Source organism: Paralichthys olivaceus, chromosome 2 (assembly GCF_024713975.1).
Source record: "Paralichthys olivaceus isolate ysfri-2021 chromosome 2, ASM2471397v2, whole genome shotgun sequence".
NCBI lineage: Eukaryota > Metazoa > Chordata > Actinopteri > Pleuronectiformes > Paralichthyidae > Paralichthys > Paralichthys olivaceus.
Genome location: NC_091094.1, coordinates 15,774,968 through 15,798,869, shown reverse-complemented (window position 1 = coordinate 15,798,869; position 23,902 = coordinate 15,774,968). Strand labels below are relative to the sequence as shown.

The window sequence follows — 23,902 nt, the reverse complement described above, 5'->3', positions numbered from 1 at the left end:
AATAACAAAAATAAAGTCCTTTTTTCTTAAAATGATTTCAAATACCAAACATTAGATGAATGAATGAATGAATTTAAGCAATTGGGGCAGGATGGCGGATCATTATATGAGCAGTAAATCCGTCTATAAAGCCTCAACTTTCCTACTTGTTTGAGAATTGAAAAACACATCAAAAGTGAACAGAGGTTTCCTTTACAAATTCTTTTATTCAGCATAATAATAAGCCTCTCCTCTGATTTTCATACAGTTGAAACTAATTGGATCACAAGGGTACATATTAGTTAGCCCATTTTACAATAATCATTGTAACATTTTTTTAGGAAGTTATTCTTATGCACTCATTTTCCTACACAAAATAATCAATATCAAGATCCTATCTTAACTGAGGACCATAACTCTGCATGCAAGACTAATAAAGAAAACAACTAATCTGTGATAGCTACTGTTATGCTGTTGTTCATCTAATACCATTATCAATATAATTTACTACAAATACCAGGGACTTTGTATAAGAAAGAAAACATTTTGTTGTGGAACTACTGCGTCTAATGTCAAAATTACTGAACATACTGGGCTCTCAACTGTACTGATCCAAATTGTTCAGTCCACTTTCTGTCAGGTTGAGGAGAAATAGGCTTTGTCTAAAACCTAAAATCTAGTACAGTCTGAAGGAAAAAATATCCATATCTTTTTTGTCTTTTTTTCCTTTCACTCCAGTGTTTACATTTTCATCAGAATAAAAAAAGGTCCTTGAAACAATCATCAAAAATGTGATGAGAAATCCTCAGAATCAAATAAATCATTTGATCCGTCTGAAAAATTAAACCTCAATCTTATAAACAAATGATTTGAGACTCAAGGGTTCTATTGCCTTTAAACAATGAGATTGATAATACTAAAAAACAATAAATGACAAAAAGGTATTAATAAGTGACGTCAACTATATACTGTATTGCCCTTTAGCCATTTGTCAGTGTGTGCTCATGTTAGCGGTATCCCTTCCACATATTTGGAATATGTGTTTCCAGAGCAACGTAATGCATTTCTCAAACTTTATCCTTTCACTTCAAACTAAATCCCCGGTTTGTGCACACAAACGTCACACCACTTTGTCTTGAAATCAATAGATTTATGTCCACTAAAGTCTCATCTGAAACTTTAAATTAAAACAATGTGTAAATCGAATCAGACTGCAGTCCCTAGCATCCCCCTTGATGGATTTCTGCCGCCGGGTACTCGCTCTCTGTTATGACGTCTTAATATGCACATGTTTGGTCTGGTAGACTAATCCTCCCACCCAGCACTGAATTCTGGGTTAAACATCACACCACTGACTAGCCAATCACAGAAAGGATCAAGTTTGAGAATTTCCTCAACAGGCAGCACAGCGGCTCCGATCAAACGTCTCTCTGCCAGAGACCTCCAAGGGAGGACGAACAAAGTTCAATCTTGAAAAGAAATTGTTTGTTACAATATCATTTAGTACTACAATGATTATTTGTGTATCTGCACTTACTTAAGGCTAAACCCAATGACATGACAGACATCCAGTATTACACACCAACCACATAGTATTTGGATAAAAAAGGCAATTGTTAGTGTGACGCAGAGTCAAGCGAGTGTTGATTCTGCTGTGGCCTGTGAGTGGCCAAAGCACTGCAGTGGGAATCAATTGAGCATTACCGACTTCTCACATGGACTGTCCAACTCCTAAGGGCTCCTTCAGGATTCTACACTGTGTAACACGACCCCAAATATTCATTATCATCATAAAGACAACCTCTTTCGACAGGAGAACACTTTAGTCTTTTTTAGCGCCAGTAAAGCCATCAACATTCTGTAACCACGACGGCTTTAAAATAAAAAACACAAACCATGATGATGAAAGGCTGTGCCATCTCAGTAAATACATCTGATCCACAATAATGAACAGTTAAGAAAAAAGTAAATGAAAATAAAATAAAATAAACAGGAACACACTAAGGCCACGAGATTCTGTATACCCCCACTAATCTCACAATGTGAGAATCTGTACAAACAACATAATGGGACTTTAAGTGGCCAACCTGCCTTATTTTAGACCATGGTCTATGGACAGAGCTGAGAGACTGTTTTCTTTTAAGCACTGGAGATCTCTGTATACACTGAAAATATACACTAAGTACAATAGCGTAACAGAAGAGGAGGACTCGCTAAGGCTGCCATCTTGTGCCATTTCCTGAGTCATCAGCATACACAGAACACAACGTGCAGGTTGCCCTCTCATCAACACATCTTGGAAGTCCTGGTTTACAGTTATGAAGCACTGTCTGATATTTCTTTTTGTTTGTACATTAACACTCTTACGTTCCTCAAGATTTCGCTGAAATAGTGAGGATCGACCGTGTTTGACACATAATATTACATTTCCAGTTTCTTTCTGGCCCATTTTGTGCATTCAAAAAATCATCACTCAAGCCCCATGGTGAAATAATAATTAATATTTTCAATTATTTACACAAAGAAATCATTAAGACTGTACCTTCTGTGAAGATGAAGTCAAGGAAATCTTGTTGTTTGTGCCACATTGAGACCAGACGCTGCTTGTAGTGAAATGTCTTAATGCGTAACTTTATGTTACCTGTAGAGTCAAGCAAGATCTGGTCCATGAGACGCCAACAAAATGGTTTCCTTGTATTACAAAGGGATGTTCCGTTTCATTTTTGACCTAAGTGCAAATTCTTTTGCATCAAAATGGGCCACATAAGGAAACTTGGAAAGAAGCTCAAATACTTTTATCTCAACACTTCATTCCATTTTGTTGCCAAGACGTCAAGATCAACAATATCCACTGCCCTTCCAGAGTACCACCGAATGCAGATATTTTTTTTAACAATAATAAACCTTTTTTTTTTCTTTTTGCAAAAATCAATTAGATTAAGTACAAAACAGGACCACTGTTCATCACAGAAAAGTCTAGTCTTTAAAAAGGAAAAAAAAAGGAAAAAGGAAAACACAGTAAAAAGTGAACAAAATAATAACACAAAATGTCCCTCTGTCATTAGTAATCCCAAGACTGGAGCTGCAAGATCAGTCTGTGCTATAGTGTGGCCCCACTACGCACAGAGCTGAGAAAAAGAAACCCTGTGGCTTGTCCCTTCTCTAGCCTTGTGGTGGATGTAGGGAACGTGGAATGTCAGACTGCCAGCCGGCCTGGAGGGGGATGCAGAGGACTCCAGGTTGGGGGGGCGGGCGGGGGTTCTTGGGGATATGGACGTGGTTCGCAGCACGGCTGGTTCTCTACTTTGGCTACGTTGCGACCCTGGCATAACCGCCGATGCCGCAAAAGCCGGTCTGTTCGAGAAAAGTTCTTGAAACACAAATTGGACGTGATTAACAATTCACATAAATGTGGGAGTTAATGTGTTGAAATAGCATTGAGGAGAAAGAAACAGCAATAAAGACAAATCTAATGTAAAAACATCAAGAAACTAATATTCATATTGCACATTTGATCCATACAAATACAAGAGGCCAAAGTCTGAATTTAACCCATTTGAGCAGATGCAACATATGCAAGTAAAAACGTGAGTGTATAAACCGACATTTGTGTAATTCTCCCTTTAAATCCGGATGAAATGTAGACTTCTCGACCACAATGTCATCGTGTGACAGATGAAATACATTGTAATTCACAGATATACTCGCGGAAAAGGCAAAATGCATTATGGTAAAGGTAGTTTGCTTATTTGATAGCCTGCAAAACAATTTAGAGAAGCTTTTCAGACTATTGCATGACAATTTAAGGATAATAAAGGAGTATTATTGAAGTAGATTTGACAAAAACAACAATGAAATCAACGATAAAGAAAGTTGGGCCCAAAAATCTCTGCAAGTTGTTTTTGTTTTTTTGATCACCAAGTTTAGGGAAAAGGCCATAATTTAGAATAGAATCCTCACATTATATTTCATTATATCTGCTTTAGAGACTGGAAAATCAAGGTTTTTGAAGACTTAGTCAATTCTGTCAGCTCTTCAGAAAACACAGGTTTTAGGAGGTGATTTTCAAATAAGCATTTGGTTTTCAGAGTGTGTTGTCATTTGGCACCTTAGGTCTTAATGGGTTATACCATTCAGAATACCAGAAATGTTAGGGTCAATTCATTTTCTGTCCATTTATTCATACATACCTGCTGGCACCGTTCACACTGGTAAGGCTTCTCCCCACTGTGGACACGCTTGTGTCTCTCAAGGTGGTAGCGCTGGATAAACCTCATATCGCACATGTCACAAGCAAATGGCTTCTCTCCTACAAGAGCACACACATATACAGTCAATGCATCAATTTTAGCGTCTTGTACCAACACATAGGGTGAAACTTTCTAATTTGACTTTGCAGAATACATTTTCCAACACAGTTGGAACAACACTGCCCTATCAGTACATTTTACGTGTAGTTTCAGCAAATGGATATTCTATAAGGCCTCGTCATCAACTCATTATGTGTAGATCAGAGTGGAATTTCTTGTTTTCATGGCTTAGATCTACGTAACATAGAACCCAAAAACTGGGGCAAGTATTTTGAGGCTGGTTCAACATCCCATCAAATGACTTGACGACCCAAACTCGAGTTTGTTGTGACCGCGCTCTGTTGCAAGCGCCAGTGCCTTTCTCAGTAAATGAGGGTACGGTGAAGGAACGCATACCCGTATGAGTGAGGCTGTGTCTCTCCAGGTGGTTACGCTGAATAAACCTCATGTCACACATGGAACAAGCATACGGCTTCACCCCTACACACACAGAGCAATATATTAGCCCTACCAGCCACATGTGCAATACATACAACTGTGAAGCTCAAGGTAGCACTAAAACACTGCTAATAACTCTTTTAATTTGATGTATTTTATCTGCATTTACTTATGTAAATAAAACATGCAACTAAAAATACAGCTGATATTTCTAAACAAAATATGAAATTAAACATGTCAGGCTTCCAACAAAAACAACAGGACCTGTTATATGTGCTGTGTGAGATTAACATTTAAACTACAGTATGTTTGGTCTGAATAATCATTTGAATCCTCACTTGACACTGCAAAAACCTACAATACCATTTCAGCTCTCTCATCCATTACATCTATATTTACAACATAAAAACAAACAAATAGTTTAAGTCATAGTTAATTTTTCGTACACAGGATTTGAATTTTGTATTTTCTGAATTAGGATTAAATTGCCTTAGAAGCAAGTTTCCAAGGCAGTTTATACATTTAAGATGGGGTAGAATGATATACAAATTACACAAACTTATATAAAGATAAATAGTCAGGTGATACAGTAATGGTCCGATTTTAGAAGGGTTTGTGATGTTAATGCTTATTGACTTTCAAGAGTCTGGATAAATACAAAATATGCTTTTCTGCTAAAACATTAAAATTGAATTTACCAGAATTTGACAAAATGCTATAAGCCCCAAATTGTCCATGTTAAATGTAAACACATTTTGAATCTAGTCTTTATGGTAAAAAGACAAAAAAATCAATAATTTAAAATTATAAGAATTGCAGCCTGGACAAAGTCAGGACCAGTGTTCCAAATCAAGCTGGATTCTGATTCAAAAATATAAAACATAACTAAATCGCAACTGTATCCTTTGCTTTCTTCACATTCTGGTATTTTTAAAAGTCTGATCAACACAAGGCCTGATCAACAATGAACAGCATCTAACCAAACGGATTAACTGGAATTTAAAACCAGAATATTGGCTTTTGGATCCTCACCTACACGAGAATGAGTTTGAGCAAAACCATGGGTGTGCAACACACAATAGATTCACGCTATCTGCAGTTCTAGAGGGCAACTATCTGTTTCTACTAAATAACCTAACAGAGTTTTAAGTACAGGTTGCAGAAATGTGAAATAAACAATAACAATAATTTATTAAACCAACAGCAACTAACCTGCACACCCAACAAAATATTAAAAAGTTTTTTTCCTATGCACACAAGCGTATCCCTCATATTAGAACAATTTAAGATAACTGTTGATCTGTATCATGTGAGAAGGGTCGGTGCACGGACCCATACCCGTATGAGTGAGGCTGTGTCTCGCCAGGTGGTAGCGCTGAACAAACCTCATGTCACACATGGTACAAGCAAAAGGTTTCACACCTGAATGCAGAGTATCAATACATTATTTTCAGGACTTTTAGTTTCTGTTTCACAATCCATCAATCAGATATGTAATTGAAATATCTAATTACAATTGATGGGTTGTTAACCACTTGTGAAATTTTCCTAAACAGTATGCATGTTGAATAATTGTTTTCTCCAAATTCAATTAAAAATGCATCAAACTGAGTTGATCAAATTCAAAATCCACAACTTAACACATCACATGAGCTGATGATGTCACAGTCCTGTATTTATATACATGTAAAGATTTTACTTCAATGTTGCATTTACGTAGATGAAGTGTGATACTATTGATTAAGACAAAAGTAATATTCACTTTTACAGAATATTAATAATAGCCTCAGACAGTTAAATTTTTATCTGGCATTATGTAAATACATTCTGATTTCAGTGACATGGGTAGGGTGGGCGGACGCATACCCATATGAGTGAGGCTGTGTCTCGCCAGGTGGTAGCGCTGAAAAAACCTCTTGTCACACATGGTGCAAGCGTAAGGTTTCACACCTAAATGCAAAGTAGCAATATTATATTACTTTACCTCACTTTCCATTCTTTACCATAAACACCTGCACTACTAGTAATTAACCATACATGTGCCAATTAGTGCAAAATCATAAAGATGTCAAATGCTTCCTTTCTCTAACTCTGTATTTTACCAAAAACAGCTACAAAACTGAATGTTTTAGCTCTATCAATAAAAAAATATATTAGCCATATTTAGAATTACACTTACAATCATTCAATACCTTTAATGTACATCGTGTAATCAGCTTATTAAATCAGGTAGAATTTATATCATGTTAATAGATAACCATGTATTTGTGTCTTTGAAATTACCTCCCACTGAGCAACTTAACTCCAACATATGTATCATGCTTTATTTTTATTTTTACCAAGATGATTGTGCCTATTAAGAGGGCTGAGGAATTATTTTCTGAAAAGCTATTTTCTAAGAATTGTGATAACTAAACATGTAGTTGAGTTTGAAAGCAAAGTAAAGACAAATGTGTTTGTGCCGCTGGTTTTCAGGCTTCTCAATTAATTATTTTGGAAGGTGCTAATTGTCAAAGAGGGAATATTTTTCTCAAGTGAACCACATTACTTAATTGTAACATAAATGACTTTCACAAAGCTAATTCTTGGTGCTTGAGAGGTTTATACACAAATACTAAATGTACTCTCTCTTAAATCAAACTTCTACTTTGAAACCTTTTGCGCTGTTGATATCAGCGCAATGAAGACTATGTAATAATGAATTACAAAATGTGAGAAGGGCAAATGCACTGATGCATACCCGTATGAGTGAGGCTGTGTCTCGCCAGGTGGTAACGCTGAACAAACCTCATGTCACACATGGTACAAGCAAAAGGTTTCACACCTAAACGCAGAGCATTAGGGTATTATTTTCAGACTTCAAACTTCTTGTGTTCACAATCCATCAATAAGAAATACACACCTAGTAACTATTAAGAATTGATGGGTTGTTAACCACTTTTTAGTTCTATGAAAATGTCTTTGGGAAATTATTGCTCATTGTTTTGTTTTTTCCCCAAATCCAATTAAGAATATTTCCAATTCCCACATCCACAAGTAAACACATCACATGAGCTGATGATGTTGCTGTCCTGTCTTTACACACTAGGACTTTATGGTTGCTTTATGTTGGTGAGGCCTAACCAAGAAATTGTTCTACGGTTAAGTTCAAAAGATAATTGACAATTGCTTTAAATGCCTGACGTTGTATCTGGCATTATGTAAATACATTCTGATTTCAGTGACATGGGTAAGGTGGGCGGACGCATACCCATATGAGTGAGGCTGTGTCTTGCCAGGTGGTAGCGCTGAAAAAACCTCTTGTCGCACATGGTGCAAGCATAAGGTTTCACACCTAAATGTAAAGTAGCAATATTATATTACTTGGCCTCACTTTCCATTTGTCTAAATTTAGAAATGAATATCTATGCTATTGGTTATTAACCACACAATTGCCAATTCATGCAAAAAACAGAAAACTTAAAAAAAAAAAATCCTCTATCCTTGTTGTGTTGTAGTTACCAACAATCAGAAGAACAAAAGAATGATTCAGAGTTTTACTGCTTTTCTCAAATGATGATACAGACTCTGAAACTACTATATTAAAACTGACTGCATCTTGACATTTGCCTTAAACATTACAGTTATATGACTGAAGTGTTCACTGTGCACACTGATATCTAACACTGAATGTCATGGGCACGGTGCACGGACCCATACCCGTATGAGTGAGGCTGTGTCTCGCCAGGTGGTAACGCTGAAAAAACTTCATGTCACACATGGTGCAAGCATAAGGTTTCACACCTAAATGCAGAGCATCAGAAACATTAATTTTGTGTCTCTGATACTAAGAAAATAAATGATAGAATAAAATAAATAAATCTGTACTTCACTGAAGAATACCAGTCTGCACTAAATTGATATCTGTGGTTAATAACCAATGTTAAACCCTAAATACAGGATGAAATATAATATAACAAGTTATAAATTATAATGATCCCAGAAATCTAAAATCCATTTACACAATACATGAGATGATGATGTCATCTAGTGGCCATTAACACACAAAGTATCTGATCCATCATAATCTGTGTATGAATAAAGATATTTAATGTTTAAAATGAGCATTCAGATGTTGCAGCATCCTAATCTCGTGACTGGGTTAAGATTGGCAAACGCATACCCATATGAGTGAGGCTGTGTCTCGCCAGGTGGTAGCGCTGAAAAAACCTCTTGTCACACATGGTGCAAGCGTACGGCTTCACCCCTATGCACACAAAGTACCAACTTTAGCATTAAAGAGATTCAACTGCCAAAAATGATCGATGCTAAACTTTACTAAATGCTTAGTAAAGTTTGGTTGCACTCATCAGCGCTTTGTTTACACTGGAAAATCCAGCATGCTTCAAAAAGACTGCTATTCCAATTGAAAATTACATTTTCACATCTGATTGAAAAACACCGCAACTGCTGAACGCAAGTTCAAATTCGGAAAAAAAATAATTGTGTAGACCTCAACATGAGCTTATCTTCAAACCTAAAAACCAAATGACCAGACAATCAATTGAGGCAAAATCGAGGTCCCTAATGGACAAATTCCAACAAGCACAAAAAACATGTTATCTTTTTGAATGATACCAATAGGTGCTTGTGTTCGTGTAATTTCAACAAACAGATTTGTTCACAAAAAGTTTGGTCACGCTGATCACAGAGGTTAGACAATTTTAGGCAGTTGGTAAACAACTATGCACAACACATTAAAAGGGACACACTGTGCTTATTTTCAGCTCTAGATTTTTATTCGGGAACTATATCAGCGTGTCGGTCTGGAATAACAGAGAGAACAGCACGGACATCCGAAGAGTGCAAAGTTTCAAAACATCTGTTTGAAAAATAGCGTGCCCATTAACTACTTATGTGACAAAGTGCAGGATTCTCTTTCAGTCACAATGTGTATGTGATAGTTTTTCTATATATTTCCATTAATAGTTGTTTGTGTGGGAAATGAAATATAGCTTGGAATTAAGTGATCAACATCTGCTGTCAGAAAATACAATGCTAATGTTGAAAGTAGAATGTTTTTCTACTGACGCAAAACATTATTATTGGTTATTTCCATGCTGGAGCACTGCTGGATTACCATATAAGAAATTAATTGAATCTGACCCATGTTTAATATAGATATTGTAACACAAGATAAGATGAGAAAGAAGCATAATGAGTCCCCTTTAATATTAGACATTGGTTTGCAGAGCAACTCTGATTTAAATTGATTTATAGTGACAGAAAATACTCAGAAATCCTCACACAGAAGCTAGCTTATAATAAAAAACAACTCTCACTTCAAATCTAAAAATGATACTGTCATATTGTCATTACACAAATCTCAAGTATAATAGCAAATACAACTATTCATAAAATAGGATTATGTGTTATTTCTTCATTATTACTTTGAATGTGAAATGACACAATGACTCGACCTTATGAGATGTTTGGCCTAAATATAAACTAAAGTCCCATTCACATCAGCTGAAACCCTGCAGCGTTTTTACCCCACACAGGTCAGCTACAGGCTGTGACACACCTACAGCTGCTCCAGAGTGAACACCTTTCTTGACCCAGTTTGATGCAGTTTTTAGACACAGTTGATCTTCCCTCACACAACATTAATATGCATTAATAATGGGGAATTTAGAATTTATACAATGCTGTATTGTGTCAAAGTAGAATTTCTACTTGCAGCAGATTTTAGTTGATTCAAAGAAAAAGTAAACCGTAATGTAAATGTATTAATTCTTGCCAAAATCTAAAACCTAAACAATTATCAATGATAAGCAATATATCTGAAGTGTAGTGACTTTTTGCTTCATGGTCATCATGTCATTTCATAGGCAAAGTCTTTGCATTATTACATTATTTTGCACATGCTTATGAAGCTCCTTGTAAATGTGACATGAAACATTATCACTTGTCAATATGATGATAGAAAGCAATACAAACTCGAGTTTGAAGCAGCCATGTAAACATTAATGTGGGCACATGCTGGACCAAAGTAGAGGAGAAAGAGGGTTGAGTTAATACGTACCTGTATGAGTGAGACTGTGTCTTTCCAGTTGGTACCGTTGTATAAACCTCATGTCACACATGGTACAAGCATATGGTTTCACCCCTAAACAGAGCACAAGAAAGTTAGATGTACTTCAACATACTGATGAAGTTCAAGCCAAAATGAAATTATATCAGGTTTGCATGCTGTGTTACAAAGTTGCATTACACTGAAGAGTTCAAGAACCAGCAGACATTAATAGTCATGGAAAATCATAATTAAGGGTTTACAGGTTGCCATTCAGACAACCATGTGTATTATTCATTTATCCTGCTAACTTAAAATGCTTTTCAGTGTAATGCTCCTTCTAATAACTATGTAATATAATGCTTAACATGCAGCAGTACAATTAAAGTGTTAATCAGAAACTGATCAGAGAGTCGTTTTCTCAGTGGACAGTTTTCCAACAAAGCCTAAAAAATCTATTAAACATTTTTGAAAGGGAAGTCAATTAACCTATTATGGAATCATATATAGAGGGAGTTATCAATACAAGCAATCATGTGGAGTTTTAAATCAAAGGTTTCATATTGAAAGGGGAACAATTAATTCAGGCATACCAGTATGAGTGAGGCTGTGTCTTGCCAAATGGTAACGCTGGAAGAACCTCATGTCACACATGGAGCAAGCGTATGGCTTCACCCCTAAATGCATACAGTACCAAACTTTAGAAAAAACTTCTCATCAACTATATACACAACATATGTCATTTCACACACGAGTCAGTGTCATGTCATTGCAAGGTCTATGTATGTTCATGACTAACTAGTCTATTCATACGACATAAAATGTGTCAACCCAAAAAGCAATTAGCAAATAGAGAAAGGAAAAAACCTAAATGTTCTTACATCTTACATAATCAAGAATATTGAGTAGCACATATTACAATTTACTAAAGTCTCACAGGTAGGCCATGCCTACACATAAGTGAGAGGGATAAGTAAAACTTATACCCGTATGGGTGAGAGTGTGTCTTGCCAGGTGGTATCTCTGGAAAAATCTCATGTCACACATGGAGCAAGCATATGGCTTCACCCCTGCACACACAGAGCAAAGTATTTTGTAAAAACAACACAATGAACTGAACAGGACACACTCACTTATATCATGTATCCAGACATGCCAAAAGCAGTGGCACTTGTATAACTAAACACTTAATGTATTGTACTAACATTTTCTGTCTGCAGGGTCTATAATGCTGAAATGCATTGAAAAGGCTGAAAGTGTTTATGGGTATTAAAGGTATTACTACACATGAAAATGCTGCCTTAAAGCGTTAAGGCATAACCAAAAGGTATCTTCAGCATGCCCTAGTGTTTACATTGGCTTTATGCCTATGTGTATTTTAAAAACTAGACTCAAATCATTTTATAACAAAGGAACAGATAAACTTCAGTAAACTGGGTATTTGGGCTCGAATGTAACAAAAGGGACAGATAAAGTTCAGTAATCTGGGTATTTGGGCTCTAATGTAACAAAGAAGGGTAAACCCATACCCGTGTGAGTGAGGCTGTGTCTTGCCAAGTGGTAGCGTTGGAAAAATCTCATGTCACACATGGAGCAAGCGTATGGCTTCACCCCTACACACAAAAAGTATGTAAATATAAGAAACAGAAAAAGACGTTTCACAAATATCCATCAACTCTTCCCTTCAAATAACTCTTGCTTCTACATTACACAATCAGCTAAAGTAGAGAAGTCAGCAGGGGTAGCAGTGTACATTTAGGTGCTGCACAATGTATGCATGTATTTACATGAGGAGCTAAAAAAAATTGTTTAACTAATACATGTCTGGATACATCTTTATGTTTATTAAAATGTGAATGCTTGGAGCTGGTAGCCAACTTAAATCTCAGTTTTCACTGCTGAGTCGAAAAACCCCACTCTGTCAAGTGCTTTTTGATAATGTTTGTGGTTATTTGGCACTATACAAATAAAACTGAATTGAAATGTTACTTTTAAAACACCACAATCTAATGAGCTAGAATAAGCAGACGCATACCAGTATGTGTGAGGCTGTGTCTTGCCAGATGGTAACGTTGGAAGAACCTCATGTCACACATGGAGCAAGCGTAGGGCTTCACCCCTACATACACAAAGTATCGGCATATTAGCTATGGCGATCCTTTTGCATAAAAGGAACATCATTCAGAGAAGTTACACCACTCGGACCTGGCAAACATTACACATTCTAATCAAGCTTCATGCAAAGGAGCGATTTGATTTGACTCCAATTCGTAAATGTGTCTTCTGTTATTGGGAGCATTCATTTTCAAATTATCTACAATACATCATGAAACAAAACAGCAACACAATATGAGCCAAGCGTGTTTAAAAATGAGTCAGCATTAAGACAGCAAAAAAAGGCTAAGACGGTGATCATACTGGGCAGCTAAAGCAGAAACAATAGCACACTTTTCCACCACTCAAGATCAGTTTAACATCTATATGGAACACATCAATTTGACTTATGGTGGCATGAAAGCATATGTCGCTTTCAATGTTACAAGTGTGCTTGTTTTCTAGCACTCAACTGGCACGACTTTCAAAAGCTTCCAATCTGATCTCCGCCATTGATTAACAGCAGAAGCCCCTGCTTTAAGCAATCGCACAATGAATAAAATAGAAATCTTAATTTAAAAAGCCAGACAATAACAGTTTAGAAACAAGAGTTGTGCAGCCATTAGTCTGTATGTAAAATAAGTGTGGACATCAAAGGACTATTCCCATAATATACCATAGCTCCAGTTAATCAGATACTGCAACACGACTGGTCAGTGCAGGAGAGTAACGTCAAAACTGTTAAATGTTTATTTAAAATCATTTGGTATTTTGTAAAATATGACTTTATGTTAAAGAATGACATATTTTCCAAAATCCAGAGTTAAACTCTCTTCTGAAGAATTAGATCCTTCAAATAACAATATTTAGATACAACTTTGACGCTACATTTTGACCACTCAACCCCACCTCTTATACTTTGGCTGTGAAACCATGTTGCTTCCTTCAAACGTACTCAGAGCTCCTCAACCACAATAACAGTGATTAGTAAATAAGCTGTCTGAATTCTTCAACTTTGCCAACAAGGCACCAGAAACCAAGAAAATTTTAAAAATAGAGAAATTGTGTTTAACAGCAATGGTACAAGAGGGATAATACACTTTGAGGGGTCCACAGGAACAATTTAAGTTCATGACAGGTATTTACTAAACTTACATGGTAAAATGGCCAATGATTCTACATGGCTATTTTGTCTGGATTTCCAAATGACAAATGGTTGATTAAATATATCTGGAAAAAATCTTTGCTGAGAATAAGGAGACTTTAAATGAAGCCTCTCCTCAGTAAGAAATAGTGATCTAGACAAGACTAGCTTATTAAATTAAGTTTCTTAACTTGAACTGGGTACGGTAAATGGACGCATACCCGTATGAGTGAGTCTGTGTCTCTCCAGGTGGTAACGCTGGAAAAACCTCATGTCACACATGGAACAAGCGTACGGCTTCACCCCTACACACACAGAGCATAGAATTATTAGCTATTCAGTCTATCAAATGAGCCAAAATTTGACAAAAAAACAGAATTTATTATGTGGAAAACAGAAAGAACAGATGCAGTGTTGCCATGAAGAGCTACTGAGATATATGAATAATATAGTATATTTGGATGATATGGTATATTTACATATATATGCTAACTGAGTTGGGTAGATTTGCATTTCTTTTTATGAATACTGGGGCAGTAGTCATTGACTTGGAAAACGAGGTTGGAAGTTGACTTACCCACAGTGCACACTTCTTTAAACAATGAGAAACAAAGAATTTTGTGTGAAAGGGTGCAACGCAAATACTGAAACTATACATAAAATGTTTTTCAATAAACTCCTCAATGTTCATTTTACATAAACAATTAAGAACATAGTCCTTTGATGCCCATGCAGTTATTTCACTGACAAAGTAATAATTACATACAAAAGTGATGATTAATACATGGATAAATTAATCAATCTTGCATTTTGCAGCCTATGCTTTGAGCCTTTCACACACATACATTGGGGTCCACAAGTTACAGTCCACTTTTAAGTCCACTATCAAAAAGTCTTCCTTATAGAACAGTCTGTGATCTTTTTTCAGCAACTGACATAACTTGTCTTGCTTTCTTGTCTTGATGAAATATACGATGTTGATACAAATCAATCATTTAGATCAGACATTCACTCAGCAAAGTCTCAAAAAGTTCAACAGTAACATAAATATTCTTTGTGACACATTGTGATCATTATTTTGGTCTTTCAACCGAGTAACTCAAAATTTTGACAAACTATTATGGCCGCCGATGTGTTGCTACAACCTGGTCCTGAACTCCTAAATATTCTTGCTGAGAAGATGTTCTCATGTCAAATCGTCCAAACTAAGAGCCAATATGGTCGAACAATATGGGTGGTCAGATGTGGTTTCACATACTTGTGACGGTTAGTATTTCTGTGTAAAATTATAATTATCATTATAACACCAGTAGATTACCACAGTGTAAAGCTCATGGTAAAAACTGTCCAGCATCAACCACAGTGAGCAAGTGTCCCACACACAGGCACGCTGGTGCAGCATGCAACATGGGTTTGTTATGTGCATATGTGAAGCTTACTTTGTGTTTGTTTGATTTGCCTGAGACTTTATGAGACATGTATTTACACACATTGAATGAAAGTCCAAGCGCAGCATTTGTTGTGTGTTATAAAAACATTGTGGAAAGAGCTGCAGGATAGTGGGGGCTGTAGCCGCAGAACTGTTAGTAATCTCTGGCCATGGCTAACAAATGCTAACATCCACTGTTGCCAAACTGCATGCTTTTAACAAACACTGATATTTTGTCCTGACTCTGACATTTGGGATCAACGCCTGCACTTAATGTAACAAGTTGTAAACCTTCAATAAATAATGAAAATACTATCATCATTTTTATCTATAGAGGGAAAAAGACAACCAATATATCTAATACATAGCTAATGAACCACAATATTTATTATCATCAACTATATCCAGTTAGTTTTTATAGTGGAACGTTTGGCTATTTAAAAGTAATTTAAGTAAGCTATTTTATTTAGTTGCCTTATTGTGGAAGGTTGGTCAGTGAATTTGTGTTTCCTGTCATCATAAGCAGTGTATCTGTATGGGACTTTTATTGTGAAGGGTCCCCGACGGAAGTTGTTGACAAGTTGTGAAAAGTAAATAGGCATATTGTTTTGGTTCAAGCACACACTCTTACTACCCTGATTATACTTTTACCTCTCAGTATAGGCATTAAACATTAAGCATTAAACTCTATACATTTATAATGCTTAATAGGAAGAGAGAGGATGTGTGTATCAGCCACTGCTTCAGAGATGGTCAGAACTCGAAAGTAAACAAAGGATTTCTCCTCTCGCTGTGAACTCCTCTGATAGAGTTTTTTGTCCAGCATTGGAAATAATGCTTTAACGTCAGTTACATCTTCTCAACTAACATTTCAGAGGAACAAACAAGCGCAGCACACAAACACAGAACGTGACTCGCGAGAGATTTAACAGCGCAAACACAAATTACGTGACCGGCAAGAGGCAGGACACCATAGATGGATTAGGTAGTATTTACAATTTTTACAGTTATGAAACGGTGGTTATCGTAAAGTCGGCGAATTCCGACATCCCTAACCACAATAATACGGATAATCGTGATCATTTTGGTCACTATTATCGTGATACAAAATTGTCATACAATTTTACCTCTTTCTGTGTACAGCATTGTGAAGTGTTGTACTGCACACAGTGCTTATGGGGCATGCAGCAACTGCTGGATGGAGGAACATGCTGGATTATAAACCTGAATAACTTTATGCTTTAAAGTTAGCACAGCACACAGAAAACACAGTATCAGCTCATATCTTTGCAACAGCATTTGCATCCACAATGCAAATCCAAATAACAAACAACCTCCTACTTCACTTATCAACTAAAGAAGTTAAAATAAAAGGTCAAATATGTGTCAAGCAATATAAATATATATCAGCAGAGGAAGATGAAAGTTGTTATCACAGACAAATCAGAACTTTGCAATTTGCAATAAGGGGTTTTTACAACCACAACAAAAGCTAATTCCTCCCTCTAAAGACACCACAGCTCAACAGCACTGATATTTTTGAGAAAAGGGGGGAGTTTTTAATAGTGGACTCTGGACTATTGGACCATAATGTGTTGAATTGTTTTAGGGGAAAGAAACATTTTGGTGTTGAGGGACCAACCTTTGTAAAACAAATACTGTGCTTCATATTTTGGTCTGAATGGATTAGGGGGTGGCTTTGTTGGAAATTACTGTCCACAGACAAAATGAACCCTGAGCATTTGTCCATTGACTACAGAGGTAGTCAGATTTATGTTGTATGGGTACGGTTAAAGGACGCATACCCGTGTGAATGAGGCTGTGTCTCTCCAGGTGGTAACGCTGAATAAACCTCATGTCACATACGGCACAAGCATACGGCTTCTCCCCTAAACCGAAGAGCACCAGTTTTAGTCAAAGTCCCCACAGATACCACCAATTAGCTGTGGGGCAAAAGCTATTACCAAAACAAGGTTTTTAAAGCAGGCCATTGCAAAATCTTACAGTAGCTGCACACTCCCAGATTCAGTCCAACTCAAGCTCTCAGGGTCACTTTCAACAAATGACTCATGTATTCAAGCAATAAAAGCTTTTTGGCTTAACTGTGAATGCAAATTATTCTGATCATGACCCATACCTGTATGAATGAGGATATGTCTCTTCAGGTGGTATCCGCTCCTAAAAGCTCCATAACAGTGATCACAAATAAAGTTTTTCTGCACTTTAGATGATGGACCGTTTTCATCTCCACCTGTGCCCTGAGGACAGTAAAGAATAGTGGTTTATTATTTGCTCCTAATCCCCCCCCTTGATGACGCACTTATATAGATAATGTAGAGACCTTTTTACCACAAAAACATTGGTACACGTGTCACACGCACCCACCCAACTGCTCAGAATCCGATGAGAAAATAAAATTCCTCTGAAATTACATTATTTTATATTTAAATGTGCATATTCAGTATTACATACAACATTCTGTAGATTTTGAACACCAAATGTTTTATATATATTTGACGTTTGGTAATATCTACAACCCCAAATTATCTGTTGATTGTCACATGATAAGCAATACACCAAAGTTTGTACTACATGAAATTCACATCTGAATTGAGAAATACCCCACAATTCTTCCAATGGCCTAATGCCCTCACGTTACTGCTCCCCCTGCTATGCACACAACTGCAGTTATTGTGCTCTGCTTCACTCAGCTCCCCTCCCCCTCTTTCCTCTCCAGAGATCCTCCACCCCCTCCACATCTTCCCTGAACTCCTCCCCCCACCCCCACAAACAAAATGAGCACACATGAAGGCTCAGTGCCGTGCGCACTCCGATAAAGTCAAATGCTTTGACAAAAATTTGTGCAAGCAGCTAAAGACGTATTTCACGTAATAATTAGAGAAAATAAATATGCACAAAAGAGACCATTCCCCATTTAGCGAGCGCACCCACTGACCTTCCCTCCCCTTCCTTCTTGTTCTCTCACTTTACAGGGCGTCACTGATTTCCTGTTCTTTTTTTTCTGCTGCATGTCCTCGTTGGCTCTCATCTCCTTCTCATCCAGCAGGCGGGGAGCTTGGAATTCACCTTCCTTCCGGATAAGCTACAGGGCCAGAAAAAGTCCATTATTTATTATTTCATTTCATTTTAAAACTAAAAACTAAAATTTGAACATGTCTAAATTTAAATGAACCACTGTGGTCTGCATTTTTGACACTTCCAGCTGAAGAAACCAGTGCTGAAGAGTGTAGGATCTTGATTTCAACAACACATGATTTAAAATAGTCAGCCATATGTTGTGCTGGTTGGGGCCGGGATCCTTGTTCTCTAGAATAAGGACAATGAGCTATGTGATGCTTCTAAAGCTGTAACTCTTTACAATTGCATACAACCCTGCAGTATGCCGTATAGTGCAATAGTTGTATACATGCCATTCAATTTATCTGCTCAAAATCAATATGAAAATCATCATGACATTCATAGGGAAAGTTTTTCCAACAAAGACATTTTCATGTGTGTTTACACCTTTCACAAGATCCAATGTATTGAATATAACCACCCTATCTTTACTCTACATTTCAAAAATGGGTCCTTACCAGGGGTGGACAGCTCATTCCAGAGGGGAGGATCATGTGGCTCTGGGGACCACGGTCAGGTCCCTCTCTCTGCTGTGGTACATGGCCAAGTGGAGCCATCATTTTTTTGGGCGGAGCCGCCATGGAGCTGGCCTGCATCAGGGCCATGCTGGAGAGGACAGCTTCGCAGCCAAGCAGCCCCGCCTACGAAAGATAATAAAACAACAAAAAACAAAAACACATTACCAACTGTATCAAACATGTAATAACAGTCTGCAATTTGAATTTATCTGCATCTTCAACAATACCACCAGTTACATGGCATTTAACAAGCTAGTCATCAACGACAACATCCTGAGTGACACAAGACTGCAGATAAAGTTAATTGTAACCACTTTGGTGATTTCAAAACAAACCCATTTCATATGGTCGCGGACTGAGCTGCTGGGCAGATGTGACATTGCTGTGGTGTATGTGAGCGCAGGGACAGGGGTGGGGACAAGGTCATCCAGAGATCCGTCAATCAGGATGGTCGGGCTGGTGGGAATCCACACCCACCTCACTCATCTAGCATTAAAGCTGAGGAAGGAGGAGGATGTGGATGAAACAGACAAACATTAAATCACAACAGCATCACTCACTGTCTTCATCATTACACGTTTCATTAACTCCAGTTAGGATGGTTAATTTTCACAATGAAGTTTAAACATTGAAAACATAAAAGGCATGAATATTCTTCACAATCCACATAACCATGTCAGGAGAGAAGTTTTTTTTTTGTTTTGTTTTTTTTTACATACAATTATGAATACTTACCTTAAAAAACTGACAGTGTTTACTAACTGCCCATATTAGCTCAATGATACTTTATACTGCTTTTGCAGCATGCTTTTTGCTCTCTTTTAAAGCTATCCTGGTTGACCATGGTAAGCAATTGATGAACTTCCATAATAATTTGCTTCTGTGTAGCCGCTATACATGCAAATTTAACAAATATTAAATATTATTTACATTTTACGCAAGTAGCTCCTTTCTTTTTGTTTGTTTTTTACTCAGGTCATTTTCAACGTCAACATGCCTGAAAACAGAGTTAGAGAGCAATAGAAAACAGCATAGGCGCCAGTGACTATGTTATGGAGGCTACTTTTAATTAATCTTTGGTCTCTTCAAACTCAATGTGTACAGAACCATGTTGCTTGAATGGCGAGCTGGAAGCAGACGGAATTTGTGGCTGGGACAAGCTTTCATTGCATGATAGCTATTGTTGACAATGGGGCCCAGACTAGTCATTGCACCAGAAAAGACTAAAAATATGTATGTTTCAATTGGAGTTAGAGCGGATCAATACCTGTAACTATTGTAGTCAGTTGACTCGAGAATGAAAGCTGACTGCACCCTTGCCCACTGAACACAAAAGCCGATGTTAGTGGGTATTGGTGAATTTTCTAAAATAAAAAATACAAGTCATCATGTCACAAACCAGGTAAGAACCGTAGATTAAACGTGCAGAAGTACTTGTAACAATATTTAATATACCCTTATAAAATGATTGCATTACAAATCATTTGCTCATGTTTCCTATTTTAAATGATTATTGCTTTTGGCTAATCTTAAATTCTGTATAATTGTTGTGTTCTCATAGTTTAAAGAGGGGCCATCTACGGCCTACAATTTAAAACCACACTGAAAACTGAAAAAATTAAAAAGATGTAAACATAATCCAATTGTGCTTCCAGGAATCCACCTTGAAAAAAAGCAAATTTCTCCCCTTGAATGATAACAAACCTAGATCATTAAAGCAAATGAATATTCCATGCAGCTCAAAGTTCTATTTATTATGATGTGATAATACACCTAACAACTATTAATTTGTTTTCCAACTAGTTTGCACAGCAGAATCCAAACAAATTCTGTCTATACACAAAAACCTACATAGTGCTTCTCTTGTGGTGTGGAAGGTCTGTCTGTGCTCAATAAGCAGCTTTCAAACCGAGTAAAACATTATACGAGCAACTATTTGACACAATGGACACAAAATGAAATTTGAAAATGAGAAAGAAAGAATGAACGTTAACATTTCAGAAGAATTCTCAACTGAACAAAAAAGACATAAGAACAACCAAAACACTTAAAAGTAATATTCATGAATTAAACTAGTGTCTACTGAAAAATAAATTCAGAACTGAGGAAACATAGAAACAACGTGTAATCTATTTATTATTTAAAAAACGTTGGGATGTCTGTATTGGTTTGCAGAGTATTGAATTCGTGAGTTATGTTTAGGGTGGTTTTTTTTATGAATTCACACTTTCTACCATGTGCGAGCCCAGGATCTGAGATTGACTGTGGTCGTTCCTCTGCAAAACCTGAGCAAGCGTTCTGCAGCCATGCTAACCTGCTTTTTCATTCTGACATGGGGTTTGTTAACTAGCCTGTTACGAGTAGGCCATTAATGTAACGTTCCTCGGTGACACTTGGCTCCAACTCATGGTCGCTTTTCATACTTTAAAGTGCGTTTTACCTGAGTTTGTTCTCCAGTCCCACTGTGGCACAAGTTAACTCTGCGGCCTGTGAGCCATAATAAAAGTTTACGATAGACAGAGGTGTAGTAAAACGCTACAGTGCTCTGACCAGTGGTTAGCGAGCTAACGTTGCTAAGAAAAATAGACTGCGAATGCTAACATTGGCTAACGCTAATCAAAAGAAAGACGAGTGTAGTTGTTCAATTGGCTTTCGTCGCGTGGGTAATACCAATAACACCTTCACGGTGTGGTTATGTATTTTTCTCAGCACTGCTTGAACTGGCCTTCGCACCACCACCACCACCCTCTCCTCCGTCTTGCTGATGTTGAACAAGCTGGCTAACTCCAACTAGCCATCAGCTAACTGCTAGCTGGCGCCCTCGAACACTACAGCGCTAGCAAAATAGCAACCCCCGACGCCCACCTTGTTATCGCCACGATACGGTGGTTTCACATCCGCGTATATCTTGTGGGCGCCATCGATGTTATATTTTCGCCACGATACTACTCTGGAGACACAGCCTCAACTGGCTGAAGACGAGATTGAGCGATAAAGACATTCGTGATGGCCGTCGCTGCGAGAGCCTCCCCCTCCCGTCCCGACGATCGAGCTATCGTTTGTTAGCTGGCTAGCCGAGGCTAACGTAGACGCTGTAATATTCGGTGGAAAACCCTCCACGCTGCCATCCTGAGCATGATCTTCACATGAATAACACTCTCGGGATAACGGGCAACCGAATGCACAATTAAAACTCACAGAGCATCGATGAAAGAGACGAACAGACGTGTGTGTATCTACCTTTTAGCTTCACACCTCCGACGTTTTTCAGCAGCGTCTAGTTTACAAACACAGGAAACGCCACAGGATGTTGCCCACTCCCCCACACGGCAGCAGCGAAGCCTCCTCCAGCGGAGAGAAAAGGCTCATCTTCTGCTGTCAGCTCCCCGGGAAACACAGAGCCTCGCTTAATGGAGCGAAGAGGGGGAGAAAAAAATGTCGTTAATCCATGTGTGTGCTGTGGTAAAGGTTTAACGCCCACTCGAATGAGATGTGTGTGTTTGCAGCAGCGCTGGCCTCTCGCAGTTTGCAGCAGACGACGACTGAAGAGGAAGGAGTGGGCACACTTACAATGACAGAAACCAGGGACGTGCACATCATGGACGTGTTAACAGTGGTGCTCACAACCCGCAGCACATGTGTTCTGTAATAAATGATAATGATCTAAGCATGTGACTGATTATATCGCAGCCACTTTTTTTTTTATTCCAATATGATAAATAACATGATAGAGCTCCTGTCAAGCTGCTGTTAAACTGGAGATGACGTCATTGTTATTTTGACTGTACAATGCCCTGTGCATCATCTGTTTTTCCTGTCTTGCTTCATTTGCATGTTTGCATGAAACCAAACAACAAGCACCCTCTTTATTAAAAGTTCACTGTGTAGGATTTAGGTGAAAGGGATCTATTGGCAGAAATTGAATATAAAATAATCGTAGGTTTTTTTTCACTTGTGTGTTTCATCTAAATTGTAAGAATTGTTGTTTTTTTACCCTAGAATGGGACTTTATATTTAAATACTGTATGTTTACACAGTGGCCATTCTGTTTGCTTGGCCTGTGCAGATGCTTGTTGCAGCTTTCTTTCTGTAACTGTCAAAGTGTTTCAGTCCATAGAACCCTGAAGCCACGAAGAACAAAGAGCTGTTCACCTGCTAATTAAAAGTTCGATGAAGCTCAACTCAGTACAAAGAATCCCGAACTGGAGAATCTGTCGTGATAAACAATGTCACTTACGTTGATGCGCTCGGTAATTGCTTATGTGCCTAATGTCCTTAGATCTTCAAAACTATACTAAGATATCATGTTAGAACCAAACTTACAAACATATATTGACATCAAGCACACTTTTGGCATTTGTATCGACGAGTCAAAGGTCTTTAGTGAACAGTTGAGAACATGAATACTTTTCCTTGATGTTGGTAGATTTAAAATCATCACTTAGGAAAACAGGTTGTGCAATTTTGTGGATTAAGAGAGGCAGGGAATGAATTGTATTTACCTCTTTGTTACTAAACCTTGCGGGGAAAATCTTCAGGATTTGTTTAGTATTGTTATTGATTATCTGGTGTGTTTCTTTTATAAAGATTATAGATACATTTGTTGATTATCTTGCTGTTGCAATGCTGTTAATTTCTCAATCTTGGGACAATAAAGGAATTCTGATTCTGATTCTGATAAATAATGACTTTCTAAATGGGCTTTTTCAATCTTCATAGGCCTAAAATCTATACACCATTCATCTAAAAAGACAATAAAATAAGTATATTGATAATTCTAACTTTGGTAATGGACTGATC

At 37.5% G+C, this 23,902-nt stretch overlaps 1 protein-coding gene across 46 annotated transcripts; it reads right to left on the bottom strand.

Moving 5' to 3' along the window:
* Positions 1–186: 186 nt before the first annotated feature.
* Positions 187–22,691, bottom strand: znf740a (zinc finger protein 740a). Of its 46 annotated transcripts, none has more exons than XM_069538636.1 (21): positions 22,343–22,691; positions 19,438–19,600; positions 19,043–19,225; positions 18,403–18,549; positions 17,584–17,704; positions 17,252–17,335; positions 14,209–14,322; positions 12,815–12,898; positions 12,309–12,392; positions 11,766–11,849; positions 11,373–11,456; positions 10,792–10,875; positions 8,890–8,973; positions 8,427–8,510; positions 7,978–8,061; positions 7,468–7,551; positions 6,594–6,677; positions 6,066–6,149; positions 4,686–4,769; positions 4,170–4,288; positions 187–3,349 (listed from the first exon to the last, which is right to left on the bottom strand). In XM_069538636.1, exons 2-21 carry the CDS (start codon positions 19,480–19,482, stop codon positions 3,176–3,178), a joined length of 1,995 nt encoding a protein of 664 aa, XP_069394737.1. In that variant the 5' UTR covers positions 19,483–19,600; positions 22,343–22,691; the 3' UTR covers positions 187–3,175. The 46 variants fall into 46 exon arrangements, with proteins under 46 accessions (XP_069394737.1, XP_069394746.1, XP_069394750.1 ...); XM_069538645.1 differs by having other exon boundaries at positions 14,239–14,322; XM_069538649.1 differs by having other exon boundaries at positions 18,433–18,549.
* Between the last annotated feature and the right edge of the window lie 1,211 nt (positions 22,692–23,902).

Coding starts and splice junctions, on each gene's coding strand:
- znf740a (XM_069538636.1), bottom strand. CDS start 19,482: ATGTCACATCTGCCCAGCAGCTCAGTCCGCGACCATATGAAATGG. Junction 19,226..19,437: donor TCCGCGACCATATGAAATGG/GTTTGTTTTGAA, acceptor TATCTTTCGTAG/GCGGGGCTGCTTGGCTGCGA. Junction 6,678..7,467: donor ACACAGCCTCACTCATACGG/GTATGCATCAGT, acceptor CTTTGCATTTAG/GTGTGAAACCTTACGCTTGC.